The sequence below is a fragment of the Notothenia rossii genome, assembly GCF_949606895.1.
Source record: "Notothenia rossii genome assembly, chromosome: 4".
In the NCBI taxonomy this organism is placed as follows: domain Eukaryota; kingdom Metazoa; phylum Chordata; class Actinopteri; order Perciformes; family Nototheniidae; genus Notothenia; species Notothenia rossii.
This window is the reverse complement of record NC_136902.1, coordinates 39,954,134-39,974,331: the sequence shown is the minus strand read 5'-3', so window position 1 is coordinate 39,974,331 and position 20,198 is coordinate 39,954,134. Positions and strand designations below refer to the sequence as shown.

Sequence of the window (20,198 nt, the reverse complement as noted above, 5' to 3'; positions counted from 1 at the left end):
ATTGTGCTGGGTTTCCTCATTGATTGACACTGTTCATTATGTGTCATTGTCTGTAGTGCTGAAACAGAGCCGACAGGAGGGAGGGACACACACAGAGGGCTGGACGGAACGTGGTTTCAGAGCGGTTCACTTGTGCCCCTTTTCCACCAAACCAGTTCCAGTTCTAGCTCCCTCCTTGCGCTTTTCTGGTTCCGAACTGGTTCTTCTTTTTAGCCCCACTTGTGTTTCCACCGCTAAGAGCCCGACTGGTGCTTCGTCATGATGTCACTGCTTACTTCGCTGATTTTCTCCCTGACGTCGCTCACAACAACAACAACAACAGGGGACTGCGTCGGGTCGATGATCGTGTTGCTTTTAATCATACGAAGCCAGGCTAAATAAAAAAATGACTTCTCAGACAAAATAATTTTCTCCAGTGGTTCTCCAGTGGTCTCCATGGTTCATTAATGTGGTTCAGCGGCATTTACCGACCGCTGCAGTGCTGCTCATCCACCGGTGTTTAGTCTACCGTTAACTCGCGGCAGAGTTTAGTCTACCGTTAACTCGCGGCAGAGTTTAGTCTCCCGTTAACTCGCGGCAGAGTTTAGTCTCCCGTTAACTCGCGGCAGAGTTTAGTCTCCCGTTAACTCGCGGCAGAGTTTAGTCTCCCGTTAACTCGCGGCAGAGTTTAGTCTCCCGTTAACTCGCGGCAGAGTTTAGTCTCCCATTAAATCACGGCAGCGGCCGCTGTCAAGTCTTCACTGTCTGACTGTCACACAAGCAGCTGATAAATATTCCCCATCCCCATAAGTGAATGTGTGTCAGTCTGAACTGACGCAGTTTGGCATCACAACGCTGTTATGAAAGTTTCTTTGGTACAAATGGGTGTTGATAGCATAGCAACCGAAGCTAAACTGACTATCTTGACTATTTGTTGCTATCCTATTGTGGCATAAGCCGTTTTCTACAGGCACATTTTACCGGCATATTTTTCATTATGATTCTACTTCTGATAGTCGGCCATGAGACATGACAACCTGTGCAGCCCATGTATTGATTCCATCTGATAGCTACTATAATATAAAACAACACGTCTGCCTGCTCTCCACAATGATCAATGACAGCGAACGGATGGTCAAAGTAAGGTAAACATAAACAGAATCACACGAAGCCTGGTTAGTGTTGCCTGACTTTATAAAGTGCGTTTTTCTGTGTGTGGTCGCGTATCTTTGCTCAGCGCAACCGCTTGTTACAACTTGTATTTGCCGTACTCGCCATGAACTGTTATTGCTCAGGTTAATCTCGCCCCCCTCCGGCGTAAGCGCATAGTATTGGTTCTTGGTGGGCAGCCGAGTGGAGTCAGCTAAGAACCGGTTTTCGCTGCTTAGAGCCGGCTCCGCTGCGGTGGAAACAGGAAGAACCACAGCTTAATCAGGCTCTAGCCCGGAAAAGGCCCTGGAACCGATTTGGTGGAAAAGGGACATTTGGGTGCATGTTAATATAACTTTTATCCAAAATTTCAAATCCCACCATTGTAGCAATGGGTCAGACTGAGGGAGAGAGCTCCAAGCTGCAAACAGCGGATTTGACAATCATTCATAATCAATTCAGCCTTCTACATGTATGTTATTTTGTGAGTGCTACTTCCATTTTTTAAGCATTTCTGAGCTCCAATTGTCCTGCAGATTTGGAGAATGCAATTTCTATCATCGTGATTTCTCACACACTAAGAAGATTGATTGATAGTACATAATACATTTTTCTAAATTGTAGTCAGTATTACAAATAGGCTTATATTAATACCAAAACAGGCTGTATATCATGATGCATTGAGAAAACCAAGCCATCCTAAGTAAATCTAATATCCAGCACCCCCATATAACCAGAATGGAATGATCCTTTCAGTGTTTCCCCTAGGATGGAGTCATAGCAGCGGTGCTAAGGCACATGGGCCCAGCATAATGTGTTTCATGAACCAGTTCGCTGCCGCTGAATAGTTGACCATTTATTATTTAGGAATGTAGGTATGTATCTATAAGTCTACATATGTCAAATATTAGGTCCAAGACAATTAAATTAATTGTCATATTCAGTCAGGTACATAACAGGATTGTGCGTTTATATAGGAGTTGTTCACTAATATGGAAAGATGATGGATTAAGGTTGATCACAATAACTTCATTAGTTTCTCTTCACTCTGACATACACACAAGGAGAAGACAGAAGCAGAAACGAACAGCGTGTGTAGGTAATGATTCCAGTCTGGACAAAACTGCTGCTTCTCTGCATCGTTTCAAACAAATCACTTCACAAAACTGCCTGCAGCAAAGGAGTAGGAGAGCCATCTCGTTCCCAGCAGCAGATCTTAATGCAGAGGATAATTGGAGAGAAATAACGGCCCACCTGAGCGGAGCCGACGGCTCAACTTCCAACAGAGCCGTCTGCCTCTAAAGAGTCTGTTTCTGCACATTAAAAAGCCTAACAGTGTGCAAATTATCTGAAGGAGCACACACTGGGTGTTTAAAGAAAACGAGCTGTTCCGCCTATTGCTTCTTTTTCTCTTTCAAGCCAGGGTATCATTAGCAAGTTAGTTCTTCATCTGACAGCCCGTTACAACTGCATCTCCAGAGCTGAGATGCTACGATGCTAATTTCCCTGTGTTCATGTCGCTACATTAAGGAACACCTCAGGGGCCCAGTGGCTCTTCGGTTAAGCTCTTGACCTCCCCCCATGCACAAGAGCCTTATGGGTATTAAGTCAATAAAACTGTGAAAGAGCAGAAACAACACAAACTTCTGCCTGTAGCAGCACACAAGGGGACATTTCGTTTGATTGGTTCAGTGTTCTAAAAGCTTATGTTTCAGGCCCTGAGCACTAAATGGCCACTTATTGTCTGCTAATGCTCTAGTCAATTGGGATGAGAGCACAAAAATATTCATGTTTGGTAGGATCATCTCTGTTTTTTGTTAAAAGAAAGTAGCCTTTCAATGCAGCAAATATTTTGTAGCTTGGATTTACATAACATGAAAAGATGTTCAACAACAAGCGTATCTATAGTCAAGATTGTTTTCTCGAACCACACACAGTTTTATTGAAACATTCACAAAAATGTAAAATAAAAAAAATTGAATCTTCTAGGTTTCTCCAAGAAACCAGCCTAAACCAGGCATTGCTAGCCTTGTTTAGCCCAAAGACTGAAACCAGGCCGAAACAGCTAGCATGTTGTTTAGCCGATTTGCTGCTCCAAATGTGCCACACATTTTTTGTGGCTTGGATTGACTATTTACTAGCTTACTTATGGGCTGGTAAATTGGGAAATATCCATGCTTGACTGAATCTGTTCTTGTTCTAAAGAAAGTAGCCTTTCAATGCAGCAACTGCTTTATCTCTTGGATTCAAATGTACCACTGATTGCCTGATAATGTGGGATGATAGCACAAACCAACGCAGTGAAAGCACACTGACTAACATTTAACTGTTTGTTTTTTCTCCACACGAACAGAAATGTTAAAAGATACATGGGGCAGAAAATGGAAATGTCAAAATATTTGGGCGTTAGAAAAAAGTGGGTTCAGAGGACCTCTACAGCCGCTGCTCATCTCCGCTGCATATACATGTTTCAGGATCATTACTGACATTAATACACTCAAATCTACAAATAGTCTGTTTTCGAATACAACAAGAAACGTCTCTGAATCCTTTCTAAATCAGGGACTTTGTCACAGCAGTTACCTTTTGCTCCATCTCCAGGAAGCGGGCCAGGTCCTCAGAGTCCAGGTGGTCTTTGTGGTTGCTGTAGGTGATCATGAGGAGGTACAGATCTCTGCGTGTGGACATCATCTTGTAGAAGGAGCAGAACTCCTCGAAGCCCAGCGCCCCCTGGTTGTCATCCGTGTCCGCCTCCTACACCGGGTACAAGGAACATTTAGGCTCTTTGCTCTTCGTATTTTAATAGCCACCTAAAAACATGCAGGGTGGACAGACTGTTGTTGTTCTGCAATCTAAAGCAATTTTCAATATGTTCTGAAATGTAATTGTTTCTCATTTTTTCATACTGTCTGTAGTTATTTTGCCATAGTATTTGAGGTCTTGAAATGAAATATAATGTCTTGTTCATTAATGTTGAAAGTGGGATGATTCACATAACTTTATAAGCTAAGCTTTCTTCCCTCCCAGTTCACCTTTCTTTTTCGCCACCTTTGTGTATACATTGTCTATATTAAAATGTAATTATTTAAATTGAATAAATATATTTATACATATATTTTGTATTTGCTGAAATGACCCATTGACTAAATGTCAATACTTATTCAAAAATCGTCATTCCCTGACATCACATGTCAATAAAATAACTTTCCTCCAGCAATATGCAATTTGTGTGTTTGTAATGTTGAATGAAGCATAATTGGCCTTTTTTGTATGTAGTGTTGGTATCTCAGCTATTTATTCATGTGAGTTTCAGACAGTCAGCCTTACTGTTTTTTATTTTTAAATGTACTATGACAATTGAGTCTTGTCATTGTAAAAGAACTGACAAATTTTACTGAAGTTGTAGATTACAAAACTGTTGAATTCTTAGTCTTGCTTAAGATGAATTATCAGACAAAACCCTTTTTGTCAAAGCCAAGTAAACATCAGAAACAACCTAAGGCTAAAACTCCTTCTGATTTCAGTCTAAGATAAAGAACAATAAAAAAAAACATATATTAAAATATGTATACAAACCATGGATTGATTCAACACGAACAAACAATGCCAACAAGATCTTAAAATAATGAAAAACGTCCATGACAGACTGTCGACTGTTACCCCTCTTTATTTCTTGGCTAAGCTTCTGAGGCCATATGCTGCTGCCAGGCCCAGGGCTCCAGCGCTGTTATTATATTAAAATATAACTTTTAATTTAAAATGTGACCACACTTTTTATAATTAGAAAGTATTATTTATTAACAAGTGTGTAATATTGTTCATTGACCAACATAAAGCTAGTTTGCTAAAATGTTTACTCTAATCTTTGTTAACATACTTTCCAACCGCTTCTGGCTCTTTTACCAATGGAAGCTCTAGATGTGTAGCTGTAACGAGCTGGAAAGGAACGAGAGAGCCTACAGAAAGCTTGAACGGTCTCACTGCAGGAGGCCACACCAGAACCCGTGTCATCCCTGCCCCGGTGAACTGAAGCAGTCTGACCTCTCCATGGTGAACTGAAGCAGTCTGACCTCTCCATGGTGAACTGAAGCAGTCTGACCTCTCCATGGTGAACTGAAGCAGTCTAACCTCTCCATGGTGAACTGAAGCAGTCTGACCTCTCCATGGTGAACTGAAGCAGTCTGACCTCTCCATGGTGAACTGAAGCAGTCTGACCTCTCCATGGTGAACTGAAGCAGTCTAACCTCTCCATGGTGAACTGAAGCAGTATGACCTCTCCATGGTGAACTGAAGCAGTCTGACCTCTCCATGGTGAACTGAAGCAGTCTGACCTCTCCATGGTGAACTGAAGCAGTCTGACACCGCTCCATGGTGAACTGAAGCAGTCTAACCTCTCCATGGTGAACTGAAGCAGTCTAACCTCTCCATGGTGAACTGAAGCAGTCTGACCTCTCCATGGTGAACTGAAGCAGTCTGACACCGCTCCATGGTGAACTGAAGCAGTCTGAGACCGGCTCCATGATGAACAGGGAGAGGACGTCTGTGCTGATGGAGCCATGCATAGATCCAAAACGACTTTCTCTTTCCACAGAGAAATAATATGATTCTGTGTGCTTTTTCTTATTCATATGTCTCACTTATTATAATTTGGTATGGGAATACTTTAATAAAGGCATTCATATTGAAATCCATCAGACTTTTGGGTGGAGATTTATCCCGGAGTTCCCCAACAAATGAACTGCTGCACTCGATCCCCCATCCTTACCTAAAGAATTTCATTATTATCTGACTATAAATAAAGTGACGTCCGTCATATCTCATGCTCCGTTGGTGGGTGTGTTCATTACAACGTAGCTATGCCTAAATCATATCCTGCTTCATCATCAAATGTATTCTAAATGGGATATACATTTCCAAAAGTAAATTCATGCTGTACTGTACAGTAGAAGAGTTGAAACTAGGTATTGAGACAATAAACTCATCAGGAAAATATTTACTGAGGTAATAAATCAAGTGAGAAGTAGGGTAATTATCTCGTGGACTTCTATAAAATTGACCTCCCTTTTGCAACCTCACAATGGCTGGTTGCTGCTGGGTTACAACCAAACTCTCCACTTCTCAAGAGTCAAAAAATGATTAGCGCTTCTTGAGAATCCTACAAGCAGCCTACAGGAGGGATAGCAATGGGTCCACTTGGAAGTGGCACTGTACCGGTATGTTGTAATGGAGAGGCTTCCACATCATGTGAAGAACCAAATATCATGTGCAAGGGATTACAGTGGCTTCACTGGAAATGATGTAACCCTAACCTAACCCTAAAACAGAATGAATACACTACGTTGAATGAGGAAACAGTCATATTTAGATGATACTTAATTCTAATCAGGTGCGTTATGTCGCAAATACCAAATCTGTGTGTTGGATAAGCACATCTCCATAATTTTGCCATTGGTGTTACTGGATGTATGCAAACCAGCAGCAGAGTCTGGTGACGTGAAGTGTTGTCCCTGTCTCTGAGTCATCTTGCTTCCTGTGAATGAGCTGTGTCAGGCAGAGTACACTGTGCTTACTGGAGGGAGGCTAAATCTGTTCGCGGAGACAGTTTTGACATAAGATTCAGAAGATTGACACCAATACTTGGAGTTAGAGGAAGTGACTAATGACTTCAGTACTCTGTGTGCGGGACCTCATGCTGCCTTCTCAGGCACAACTATAAATGTGTGCAACCAGCTAGAACCTCACCCTGTGGACAGATCTATGTCACTTAGTTGTCACCAAGTTGTGACATGAGTGAAAGATGAATAGAGACAGAATTAATCATATGACAAGCTTTATTAGACGGAGCTCACAGCAGTGTCTTGTGGCGAGGCTGCAGTGATACACACTCAATTTGCAGTTATCTTTCAAAAGAAGAAGTGGTGATGAACATATGGAAAAAAACATTTAAGAAATGTGGATCCCCATTGCTGTTTCTCTGACTTCTTTGCAGAAGACTCTTGTCTTAATCAGGACACATGTTAGCCCCAGGAGGATAACAACTTAGCAGAAGCACAGCTGCAGAAAGGAGTCTTTTTGCTGGACAAAAACATCAATCTAGCCTTATTCATTCCCATTCATTATGCATGACCCCACCACTGAAAGTTTACCTATTATGCTATATTGGAAAAATATATTGTAGGGCCATACCTATACAAAACATGTCTGTGAAGTTTTTTGCTTAAAATACCAAACAGATCACCCATTGTGGCCATGCCTCATACTGCTCATACCCCTCTTTTGAAGCCATGTTCCAAACAGGCTGATTCTGCTTTAAATTGAACGTCTGCTGCTAGCCACGCCCCTTTGTAGCGTCACGCAGCTTTCCCTGCTAGAGAGAGATTTCTACCGGGAGATCTCAGCTAAACGCTGCGGTGATTACACGCCATACTATGCTCAAACCACTTCAAGCTTTATTTCTGAAACAGTATGGAGCTCAAACCTTTCTCTCTTGCAGGGTTTACCACAAGGACATTACGTTACACATATTCTCTCCAGTAGCCTACAGCGTTAGCTCCATCGCATCATCACCAGAACCCACTCCTGTTCTTCAGCAACTACACTGGCTCCACGTCAAATCCTGTATCGTTTTTAATATTCGGCTCCTCACCTTTAAGGTCATCCATAACCTCACTCCTCTGTACCTCTCCGACCTCCTGCACATCAACACACCCATCCGCACTCTCAGGTCTTCTGCTTCCCTCCACCTCACTGCACCCCCCTTCCGTTTAACCATCATGGGTTCTAGAGCCTTCAGCCGCTCTGCACCCCGCCTCTGGAACTCCCTCCCACCTGACATCCGCAACACTGACTCTCTCCCCATTTTCAAATCACGTCTCAAAACACATCTCTTCACACTCGCATATCCACCCTGATCATTATCCATCACACATCCTCTGTTTTATTTATTTGATTGATTCATATACTGCATTGTCTTGTTTATGTCTCTTATGCTGGTGTTATGTATTGTGTATCATGTTTTTTATGTGTCTGTACGGCGACCTTGAAAGCCTTGAAAGGCTCCTATATAAAATAAATGCATTATTATTACTCTATTATGTAATATTCATTTTTTATCAAACTGTTAACGATAAAAAAAAGAAAGTACTTGAGGTACTATAAGAGCATTCATGTCGGTGCAGGTATACACTTTTCATCCTCTCTCAGCATGTTACTGAGGGGCTCATACCAGATGCGTTTAGTCACTTAGTGGTAGAACCAAACTGATGACAGTTACATTACATTTGAACTTTAATGAACTCAGTTATACCTCTGATTTATTAGCACTGCCAGGACCCGATGTTAATCTATGGGTTCATGTACAGGCTATTCCAGGACGATGCTCTTGCAATGAATAATGGGAAATACTTGACTGGGACTAAATAAACATCAAATTTGGTATCAATTGTAATTAAAACAGATTACTTTTAGATTTCTGCTCTCAACTGTTTTTGTATTTGATATCAGTCTTTTTTCATTATATCTTCTTCCTTCCAACCTCATTATTATTATATTTGTTTAATTTATGTGATGTCTGCAGCCTGTGACACAGCAATTTCCCTTTTGGGATCGATAACCCCATCTTCACTTTTGTCTATCTATGTTTTGCAAATGTTAAATGATATGATTCATCTTTTCTTCTTCTGCCACCTCTTTACCTGTTGTTGTTTTAACCTGTGAGAGCAGACATGACTTTACTTTCTGTGAGAGGCTATAGCATCAAAAAAGTGGTATCATATGAAACCTGGCCAAAAATAAAAAATCTATTGCCACCAAACATGCCATGCTAGATAGTTGGGAAGAAGGCAAATTACGCTCCAAACTAAAATGATGCATATTCTAAAAATATTCTATTCTGCGTTATAGGTCCCTAAACAGTCTAAGAACATCATCAATTAGGAATGACTACCAGGCTGACACTCTTGTGGATCTAATAAGCCCAATTGTATTCATATGCCAGGATCTATTGTCCTGTGACTGTTTTTATAATTGAATGTTTCATGTAGCTTTGTAACAAACGGCTGTTATAACTCTCCAGTAACGTGACGTTGTCGCTGGCAGTGTTAACTTTCATGGCACCATGACAATTACTATGTGTGGTAAAAATGTCACTTGCTGCGAAGAGAGACCTCTTGAGTATTGTTTTTATACTGTGTAGCTTGCTGTTTAACTGCCGCTTAGCATTTCTAGCAGGACATTTTTCATGCTATTTTGTATCTAATGAGACAGTTTTTTTAAATATGTCATTGCTCTATTAAATGAACCGTTGTGAGCTGTAGGATAATCAAAGCTTCATGACACTATTTCAACACATAAAAGAAACTTAGGGAATTCATTGGATGTATGGCTTTCATAGGTATATTGAAAATATGGGGGTTTATTAGGAGTTTTCACAACAGACATGCAAAAAGAAAATGCATTTATGTATATTTTGTCTTCACTGATTAACATAATTGCCTGGTGCATCGTACATATCCTGATTAATGTTAAGATATTTGCTCTGATTACATCTGATCAGGTTTTCCTTGTCACAGACTGAGCCGTGAAGGAGTTCAAACTTTAGGAGGTGCACAGGTTTCTCTCCACTGTAAGTAGGTTAAGCCGGTAAAACAGCAGAGAGATTGTCAACACACAAATCTCCATTAGTGTCCACAGACAGGTACAGGGCCAGATCAGTCCCTGGTGTGTTTACCCTGCATTACACCAGAGACCATCTGTGTCCCAGCAGCACCATATGGGTGAGCTGCCCTGTTGGGGGGGTGGGGCTGAAGAACACGCTTCAGACGGCAGTTTGCTGATCCTCTGCTGCGGAGCACAGGCTGAGAGTCTGAGCTGAGAGTCTGCCAACATCTGCAGCCGTCAGTCAAAGAGTCTTTACAACCTGCCAGGAAGTACACTGCAGACTCTAGTGACCTGATGAGGCCGTTTACAGTCTGGACCGCTGTGTGCTGCTCGTTAGCTATAAAGCTTTATTACATTTAAAACGGATTATTAGTTATTCCTTTTAGAGGTTAAAGTTGTAAGCATGCTTTGTGAGTCAGTTCAATCCCATCATTAAATCCACCTGTTGTGTGTTACTCTAATAGACCTTCCTAACCAAATGTACCGACACCTATGACCTCCAGCTTTGAGGTTTTAGGCCAAGGCTTCCTAGTTTGGATTCTCTAGATCAGTGATTCTCAAATGGGGTTACGCGGACCCCTAGGGTCCTAGTATATTGGGGTACTGCAGGGGGTACGTGAGATATAAGAAAATGGGTTAATTTCAAAAATAGCATGCATGATTACAAAAATAATCTTAGTGCAATAAGTTCAATAGAAAACACGATTTTATATAAAATATTCCTAGAACCACCAAGGCGGTCCTCATATAAACATGTCAAATTTGTGGTTTGCATTTTATAGTTTTTCATAAAATATCATTTTGTTCATTGGTTTGTTAAAATATATTATTTCAATTGAAAAACTCCTTGGAAAAATCTGTTTTAAAAAAATGTTGTTATGTTCTTTGTTTTCATGCATAAAGATGAAAATATCCTTAGTTTGTTGTAATTCATGCATGAAGGAGTTAATAAATCACACACTGATGGAACATCACTATATTGTAATTATTTATATAGGCTTTTACTATCAAAAATGTTTGGGGTTGGTCAGGGGGTACTTGGATGAGAACATTTTTCAAAGGGGGTACATTACTGAAAACAGTTTGAGAAGCACTGCAGATGATAAAAATGAGCTTTGAGGCTTCCTTTATTATCTACTTTAGCTTAGGAAACACTGGACCATCCTTTATGAAAGGAAAGGAGAAAATGCTGTCTCACAATACCTTGTGGCCGCAACATTTACCATAACACAATAGTCGGCAAACCATACAAATCATACAAACAACCGATCATGACCAACAAACGCAGATGATGTACTGCTGTACTTATTAAGCATTTTTGATCCTATTCCATATCTTATGCTTAAATGTTTTAAACTTTCAACACTATATTAAACCTAAAAGCAAAATATGAACACTAATTACTGTAAAATGATCAAATAAAGTAAATAATTCCTGTCTTACCTTGAACATCTGTTTGACCTTCTGTCGGGGCAGGTTGACGTTGAGTTTGTGCAGCAGCTGCATAACCTCTCCGATGCTGAGGCTGCTGTCACCGTTCTTATCGGCCTCCGTGAAGGTCTGCTTCAGCCATGTGACCAAACCGAGGGTTAAGGAAAGGTGGACACTTTGTAGAGAGCTGCATGAATGAGTTCCAAAAGCCAGAAATGAGTTAGCATTTCACCACTTCCGTTTCCCTTGTCAACGTCATTCAATGTCAAAAAAGTTTTTTTTTGTTAGAAGCCTGAAATAGGAATAGGGTCTACGGTTAACAACAACTTTAGAGATTTTCATGTTTTGTTCTATGACATAAAACAAGTCGGTATGTACCCCACTGGTGAAAAACAGCTGATGCTAACACAAGGCTAAATTACACTGCTAAGCGCCATTAAGACGAACATTAGCTGCCTTTAGCTTAGCGGTGGTGATGGCAGCCGTACGACAGGGATGTAGTGAGAAATTCAATGATCTCTACATTATATACACAAATATATATTTACAGGTGGTTGCAGCCTGAAATCACCAGCCCATGTGTGAACCCCCCCCCCCTCTCGCCCTTTCTGTATGGCTGAAGGATATTGGTCTCGGGTGCGCTGCCTCTTGGCCAGGCTGTCCTCGTCACTGATGCCGGCCATCAGGTACTTGAGGCCGGTGATCCAGGTGCGGGCCTCCTCCCCGGTGCCCGACACCAGGTCCAGGGACTCCATGTGCTCTCCGTAGTACAGGCTGAAGCAGCAGTTGGGGTCGAAGCTGCCCTCGGAGTAGCGCTGGAAGATCTCTGACTGCTTCCCCTCACACACCTCCCGCACAGAGTCCACGGAGACTGATGGAGAGACAGGAAGTCAGTGGTGGAATGTAACAAAGTGCTTTTATTTGAAGGAATACATTACCACCAATATCATCACATCTATATCAATTACTGAATCATCCAACAGTTTATTAGGTATTTTATTAACAACATTTCTGTATAAACGGGATCGTGTCTGTGCTGTGTGAGACACATGTGAGGCATGGGATAGAAAAAGTTTTCCTTAAGGGACCCTTTTATACTTTTTGGAGTTTTCCCATTTCTTGTAATGTGTTGTAAATGGTCTGTAAAGGCTAAAATCCCTGTGTTCCTTCCAGAGGGAGTTTCTCTCCCACACATTTTTACTTACAATACAACAATCGGAAAAATGTAAATCAGCGAAGACATTTAGTGGAGGTTGAATCACCGAATGGGTTTTGCTTTTGATACTTTCAGTACATTTTTGCTGATAATACTGTGCAAGTGCATTTTTGAATGCATGACTTATTTGGTAATCGGCTATTGGTGTGTGGTGTTGCAACTTTTCTCTATTCTTCCTCCTCCCATAGAGTAGGTAGATCCAGAATATGTTAAGCCTTGTGGAGGCCTATACTCAATCGCTGATACAAAATGAAACCTATTTAAAAAAACAAGCAAAACTCAGGATAATGAAACCAGCAGTCTTCTGCAGTCTTCAGCACTGTATTGGTTTTCACAATTTCCCCCTCTGGCAAAACAGTGAATTAATTGTAGTGGACAAAGGGATGGTTTAATGGGGAAATGATTCCATCCTATTTCAGGCTCCGTGAAACGGAGGATTCAACATTTATGAGATGGTAATGATATTTTACCGGAAGACACTGCCTCCAGTCATTAATTCGATTTCCCCATGACGGCGAGCACACGATAAGTACTCCTGTTGTGAGCTCAGCCCACGTGCTAATTGGGACATTTAGTGGACCTGGTTCAATTCCTAAAAAAACATCCATTACCTTCAAATATTTCTTCGTTTCAGTCATACACAGTACAAGGATACATTATACACACTCATTCCTCCTGCAGCTATACACAAGTTATTGAGCCGTTTCCGCTCTACATCCTGAACTCCTCCCTTCGATGCAATGCACTTCCGTTTTGGCGGACTGGGTTTGTTTTGCTAGCTAGCTCCGTTGTGCCGACAAAGCACTGATATCGCAGAGACAAAGAGGATATAACAATTACAACATGAAGAAAACTGGTTCGGGAACTACGTGTGCGGTAGTTGGTTGCAATCACTCGAGAAAGCACCTGAACGAGTGGTTAGATAGAGAGTGCTACGACCACAAACCAGCACCCAGCACCCAGCCATGTTGTTCATTAAATACAGATAAACACAACAAATACTGCATGCATTGTATTTTTTAATATTATATATGAATATTTTCATAGTGATGTAATTGTGTGGGCTGCTTTTATATTTTAATTTGTAATACCTGTTAGGATTAAACATGTGATCTTTCTTGTTGAAGCCATTTCTTTAGTTTCCTCTCAACAATTAATTAATTCAGTGTTATTTATGTACAGTATGAGCTTAATATGAATGATGAACTGTGTTAAAAGAAATTGTAGCACTCTAAGGAACATATGAAATGCAATAATGCAATAACAGTGCAATAATGAAATTAAATTACATCAAACTTTATTTTCACTCAAACAGTACAGGCACATATGATATATTGCACAGCATAAAGAGATCATGTAAATTGTGCATTATGTAAACAACAGACAACTGTTGGCTCCTGTGGGCATGACCTAAATAAGGCAGTTTATTTTGGTTTTAAAATGCTGAGATATTTACTGCAGAACTGTAACCTTCCCTCAACAAAATCGTCAACAATTTTCGGGAGCATGTGGGCAAAGTAGAATGTGAGCAGCCTTATGATATGCCTTCAGACTGTCCATTGCTTTTCCATCTATTGCCATGGATTGAACGAAGTAGGAGCAAATTTTGCTGTACGTTATGCTGGGCCACGTCGTCATGTTATCCTCCCAGTTTTGCACTGAATTCGGGTGGGGGAGAGTAACGCCATCTCCAGTCAAAGAAGTAGAATCGTGTTCCCAAGCTAGCATCACTGTTAGCATCGAAATCGCTGTGTTTACACCAGTGCCCGTCTGACTGTTTACACCGGTTTACACCGACAGACGCTGTGCAAAAGACTTCCGGCGGAAATGAAGTGCATTTGTGTAGGGTTATGGCGCTACCCGTGGTTTGGCGCGTAAACTTGTCTATAGCAACACACACCCTCCCACGGGCTGTTTGGTACACAACCTGAGGTTTTTATACAGAGAGTGTGTGTGTGTGTGTGTGAGTGTGTGTGTGTGTGTGTGTGTGTGTGTGTGTGTGAGTGTGAGTGTGAGTGTGAGTGTGAGTGTGAGTGTGAGTGTGAGTGTGAGTGTGAGTGTGAGTGTGAGTGTGAGTGTGAGTGTGTGTGAGTGTGTGTGAGTGTGTGTGAGTGTGTGTGTGTGTGTGTGTGTGTGTGTGTGTGTGTGTGTGTGTGTGTGTGTGTGTGCACGGGTACGCACGTGTGTTTGTGTGTCTGTGTTGGATGTCAAAGCTGCTGTGTGTGCTCCCATGTGGTTGTCAGTGCTTCTCTCTATCTCAAAGCTGATGACCTGGCAAGCCTTGATGTGTATTATGTGACAGTCTGATCAATATTGAATCCAACAAGAAGACTGAACACAATGTCTGCAGCCATGCCATTGGCTCTACACGGGTATATGTATGCACAGCAGTACTTACATACAGAGGCAGAGGCTCGGGATATAAACACACACACACCAGGGGGAATCTGGGGTTGAGTATCTTGCCAAGAACACATTGAGATGTTGAAACGAACTGACCTTCTGATTGGTGGACCACAGCTCTACCTCCTGTGGTTAGGGTTACTTTAAAAATGTAATTAAGATTTCCAAAAACATAATCAGTAACGTAATCTTAGTGTCAAAATGTAAAAGTAATGTAACCTGATTACTTTCTGTTACTTTTGGATTACCTCGATATTGAATTCAATGCAAATAAATAATCATTAATAAGATGTTTTCAATTAAGTGTATGATGTAATACTACAGAACAATGTGACCTTAGAAAATGAGAAACCAAGATATTTAGGATAAAAAATGTGTCCTCTTAGATTCCGACTGGGTATACCTGATCTGTGTCAACAATCACTACTACCACTACTACGACTACCATTACTACTAAATAAAAAAAAGGAGCCACACAGGGTTAAAAAAAATGTAAGACTTTGACACAGCACACACTGATATTCTGATGTTCATTTATATTAGTTATTTTTCCACACATTTTGAATTCAAAGTATTTATTCACTTCTTAATGTATCTATCTGAAACGAAATCAGGACCAGGACACAAGTGCATCTGAGTGAGTGTAACACAGAGCTTATAGAGGACAGCAGATCAATCCTGCTCCAGTCTCAGATGATCAGAATAATGCTGTGGGTGGATTAAGAGATATTAAGTCACTGGTGTGCGGAATAATCTTATTTACCTTCATGCAAAAAAATAGGAGGTTTCATAGGAGTTATTACGAAGATTGGATAGATATTTCTGTTTGAATTATTACTTATCCAACCCTAAAGGTTTAAGGACACATTCTGTGATTTAGCTTGAATGTCTTTAAAGGACGCCCCAACCCCCTGTCATTTCCATTTAGTGGCAAGTGTGTGTAAAACAGTGTTTGGGCAGATTAAAGCTGATGAATAATTAAATCGGCTTAAGAAGCTTATTAAATCCTGGGCTACAGAGGAGGAAGAGCAACAGGAAACTGATCCCTAAGTCCCCGGAGACGCTCTCACGGCGAGCGCTGCTAAGACCCTCCTCTGCCTTCTTTCATTCTAAAACATTGCAGGAAGTTGTTTGTTTTGCATGTTGCAACGAACCTGTGTGCAGGGGAAATACATGTCAAGTTCTAAATAACAAGAACACTTCCAAGCCTGAGGGAATGCTTACTGTAGGAGCAACATCTAAATGGTCCAAATACTTTCCAGATTCATGATAGCACTTATCCTAAGACCACAGGGTAATGGCTCTGTTCCTCCACAGTATCCTGCAGCAGCTCCAGGCCCAAACCAATGTGGGGGTTTGTTCATATGGATTTTGGATTTCCTGTTATATAAGATCAATCAAGATCAAATTGGAAAAAATAACTAATTGCAATTATGATGACTGATATTGCAATTGCGATAGGATTTTGATATCGGAAATGTTGATTATTATTGTATAATTGGAACATGCATTCAATGATTATTGTGATTGTTTGAAGAAGATTTGTACCAAAAAAGTATGTTTTGTTAAAAGGGCCCAAATCATGCTCCTTTTCAGGTTCACTTCACCTGAACTTGCTCCTGTGGGTATTGTCCACAGTAGATGACCATTACATGTATGTATGATCTGTATGTGTAATGTGTATTTGTAAAGCGCTTTGAGAGTCATTGATAAAGCGCTATAATAAATATAAGGATTATTATTATATCAGTATTTTGTGTCTCTACTCTGACATGTCTCCATGCTTTAATGTTCAAAAAGCTCTTTATTTTTCTCATACTGCCTGTGCTGCAGCACCTCTTTTCACCCTCTGTCGTAAATCAGAGCTCAGTCTGCTCTGATTGGTTAGCTGGCCGGCTCTGTTGTGATTGGTCAACCAATGGAATAGATTCAGTAGAATATGATGATTTGTAGGGTGGGATTTCTCTGCAGCACCACAATACTTCATCAGAATGAAATGCACTCTAAGTTTTAATTCATAAATGTGTTAACAGTTGTTTGTTCTTTCACTTAGGTGTGTGACTATGTGTTTTTGCACTTAAGAGCTGCACAGAGGCAACACTCAGCCCTTTCCTAACACATAACCTTTGGCACACATGACTTTTCATAATTCTGAACTGCAACTACATTGCCCTCCGCAGGACAGATTGAATTGGTGACTGTAGGGGGAAGAACACACTCACTCTTGGCCTTCTCGTTCTTGCGTGAGGGCCTCCAGCGGATGAAGGACTTGTGTTCGTCCAGATAGAAGAAGCGCACCAGTCCCTTGGGGCCGCCGCGGAGCTTCACCATCTGGGTCCCCATCTGCATGGAGCTCATACATTTCTCCACTGCAGGCGAGAAAAAACAACAGACAAAAAAAAAGGTTGTCAGAAGGGAAACCACTCGAGCAAAGCAGAAGTGTAACAGAAAGTGTGGGACAGCCTCAAAATGTGCTTGCACAACATGATTTCATTCACAAGGCTGAGCGTGTGTTTGCTAAAAACCTCCATCCGGGCTCACATGTAACACACAGTTATTTACTTATTCACCCACAGGAACACCAAGCTATGCAAATGCATTGGATGTGCCTGTCACTGCTGACGGGGGCTGCTGGTCCCGTGGGAGGAAGAGAAAGGGAGAGAAGATAGATGACAACGAGAGGCAATTCCTACACAAAAGCTGTTTAACAAAATCTCTACTTCACACTGCACGGAACGACAGAGAAAATCAATACGAGCAGGAGATATTTTCTAATGTGGAGGATTTTCATGGCGGCTTAAAGTTAAAGGTCCCATGTCATGGCCATTTCTACTGATCATAATTCCATTGTTGAGGTCTACTAGAATAGATTTACATTTTTCAATGTTCCAAACTCACATTGGTTTCTCATACAGCATCTCTGTATAGTATGTGTATTCACCGGTATTCACTCTCTGTCCTAAACGCCTTGTTGGAGCTCCTGCCCCCCCCTCCCTATGAGCCCACTCTGTTCTGATGAATCTAGCAACCAGAAAACGACACCAGTAATGACAAACAGATGAGAATGCTGCGTGGGGTCTGGGTGCCGTGTTGGTGGGACGTTGCGGGGCTCGCTGCTGTGAGGAGGGGACAGTGTGAGCTCCATTACTGGTGTCGTTTCCTGGTTGCTGCGTGGGGTCTGCGAGACAGTGAGACATCGCGAAACTCAGCCTGAACTCAGCCTGAGCACCAAGGAAGCGGGAAGGGGGGTGCTGAGGGGGCTGCAGCAACCCCATCTGCGAGGCTCCACTAGCACCCGCACCCCCAAACGCGGCGCACCTACAGTGTAAGCGCGCCACAGTTTCACCGCTGTGAGGCTCCACTAGCACGCCCCCCCCAGCGCGTCACAGTTTCGCCGCTGAGAGAGTGTGTGTGTGTGTGAGGAGCTCCACGGATTGGTCCATTTGGACCAATGGGTCTATTTGGAGATGGTCACATCACTGTACTCAGCAAGAAAAAAATGGAGAATGAGAAATCCCCAACGAGGCGTTCTGGGGCAGCATAGACAGGTCTGTTCTGTGTTAGAGTTTTACTCGCTACAGGGTGTACTTTGAGGGTTTGTGATTCTGCAGACCGTTTACATGCAGAAAAAGCTACATAACACACAAGGGGACGGGTAATGACCGGAAAAGCATGACATTGGACCTTTAACAGATCGCTCTTCAACTTGACGAATAAAACACAGAAGAGTGACTTTAAGTTACATGCAGAAGTCCTGAAAATACAAACCAGTGTTTCCCCTAGGATGGAGTCATAGCAGCGGTGCTAAGGCACGTGGGCCCAGCATAATGTGAGCGCGGAGCGCGTGGAATTTTTTCGTGCGTGCGAAGTGCGCCCCGCCAATTTGTTTCTATGTGTCAGTACAAGAAAGGCTCTTGAGACCTAGTACCAGGGCTGGTTCTAGACAATTTGCTGCCCTAGGTGAGATTTTAGGCGACATTTTATGTGTAGAGAATAAATGAAAAATCTCTACAAAAGACAAATACACTGCAAAATAGAAACTTATTGACATAGTTAATATACGTCAAAATTGCTTCAAATGTATTCAGTATTTTATGAACATTTTTTAATTGGGGGGTGGACGTCACATCCTCTAGGGGGGTCCGGGGGTATGTCCCCCCAGGAAGATTATTTTTTGAACATTTTACAGTAAAATGCTTCAATCTGGTGCACTTTGAGCACACAATTACTAGAGATCTGATCTAGGGGGCACAACTCTAAAACGCCCATATGAAAAAGATCGGTTTACATTTTAATAATCAAATAAGTATGTGAACATAACCAATAACCTACCAATAACAAATAAATGTAGCTTATTTTATTTTTGTTGTTCATTCATATCTTATTTTACCTAGTTAACATTTATTTATTTATTTATTTATGCATATTTTTTTATCTCTCCAACTTTAAATGATATTTTTGGTTAATTGTCCTATAGTATACATTGGAATGATTTCAAACCTGTTTTTATTTATCCTAATAATTATAAAAGAGTGCCTTGGAAATATGTGTTTACATAATTTGTGGTCAAAACGTTTGAGACCCACTGAGATAAATTAGACTAAAATCTAAATACTCAGAGAGTCCTTAACCTCACTGAGCCTCTCAGTCTGACCGGAGAGCCCTCCTCCACCCTGGTTTTAGAAACATCTACTTCTTAAATCCGTTAGTGCAGCTAGCACCAGATTCTAATAACAACAGCGCCGGTACCGGTGCGCCCTCTCCCTTGCTCACTCTCTAGCTCCCACGCTCGCACTTTGGCTGTGAGCTGCGGGCGCCTGATAAGCCAACATCCCACACTTTCATCACTTACAGCGCCCACCGTACAGGGCAAATTAAACGTGTAACCGGGGTGAAAAGGGTGTTACATTTACTTAATTATGAATGTTGTTACATCAAGGCCGAACATTTGGATGAGCGCCAACGGTCAAAAATGTTTTTTCCCTCCCAGAGCTACCAGCGCAGCGCCCCCCAGATCTTGCGCCCTAGGCGACGGCCTGTGTCGCCTATGCCAGTAACAAAAATACTACAAATCCACATAACAAACTATCAAAAATGAAAAAGGGTCGCGACTTATTATTATTTTAAGAAAAAAAAAAAGATTAAAGAAAAACTTTTTTTTTTGGGTACCTGGCTGGCGCCCCCTAGCAGCGGCGCTCATATTTCAGCAGCCACTATTTTTATATAGGGCAAACACACCTTTTTTTACACACACACACACACACACACACACACACACACACACACACACACACACACACACACACACACACACACACACACACACACACACACACACACACACACACACACACACACACAC

General features: G+C 41.6%; 1 protein-coding gene across 1 annotated transcript in view; it reads right to left on the bottom strand.

Annotated features, from left to right (window-relative positions):
• LOC307035128 (1-phosphatidylinositol 4,5-bisphosphate phosphodiesterase eta-2-like) overlaps window positions 1–20,198 on the bottom strand; it is a 414,967-nt gene that overhangs the window by 51,584 nt on the left and 343,185 nt on the right. The window contains exons 3-6 of the mRNA XM_079674157.1: window positions 17,059–17,205; window positions 11,845–12,088; window positions 11,230–11,359; window positions 3,712–3,882 (exon numbers count right to left, since the gene is read on the bottom strand). Coding sequence (XP_079530283.1) covers window positions 3,712–3,882; window positions 11,230–11,359; window positions 11,845–12,088; window positions 17,059–17,205 — 692 coding nt within the window. The remainder of the gene's footprint in view (window positions 1–3,711; window positions 3,883–11,229; window positions 11,360–11,844; window positions 12,089–17,058; window positions 17,206–20,198) is intronic.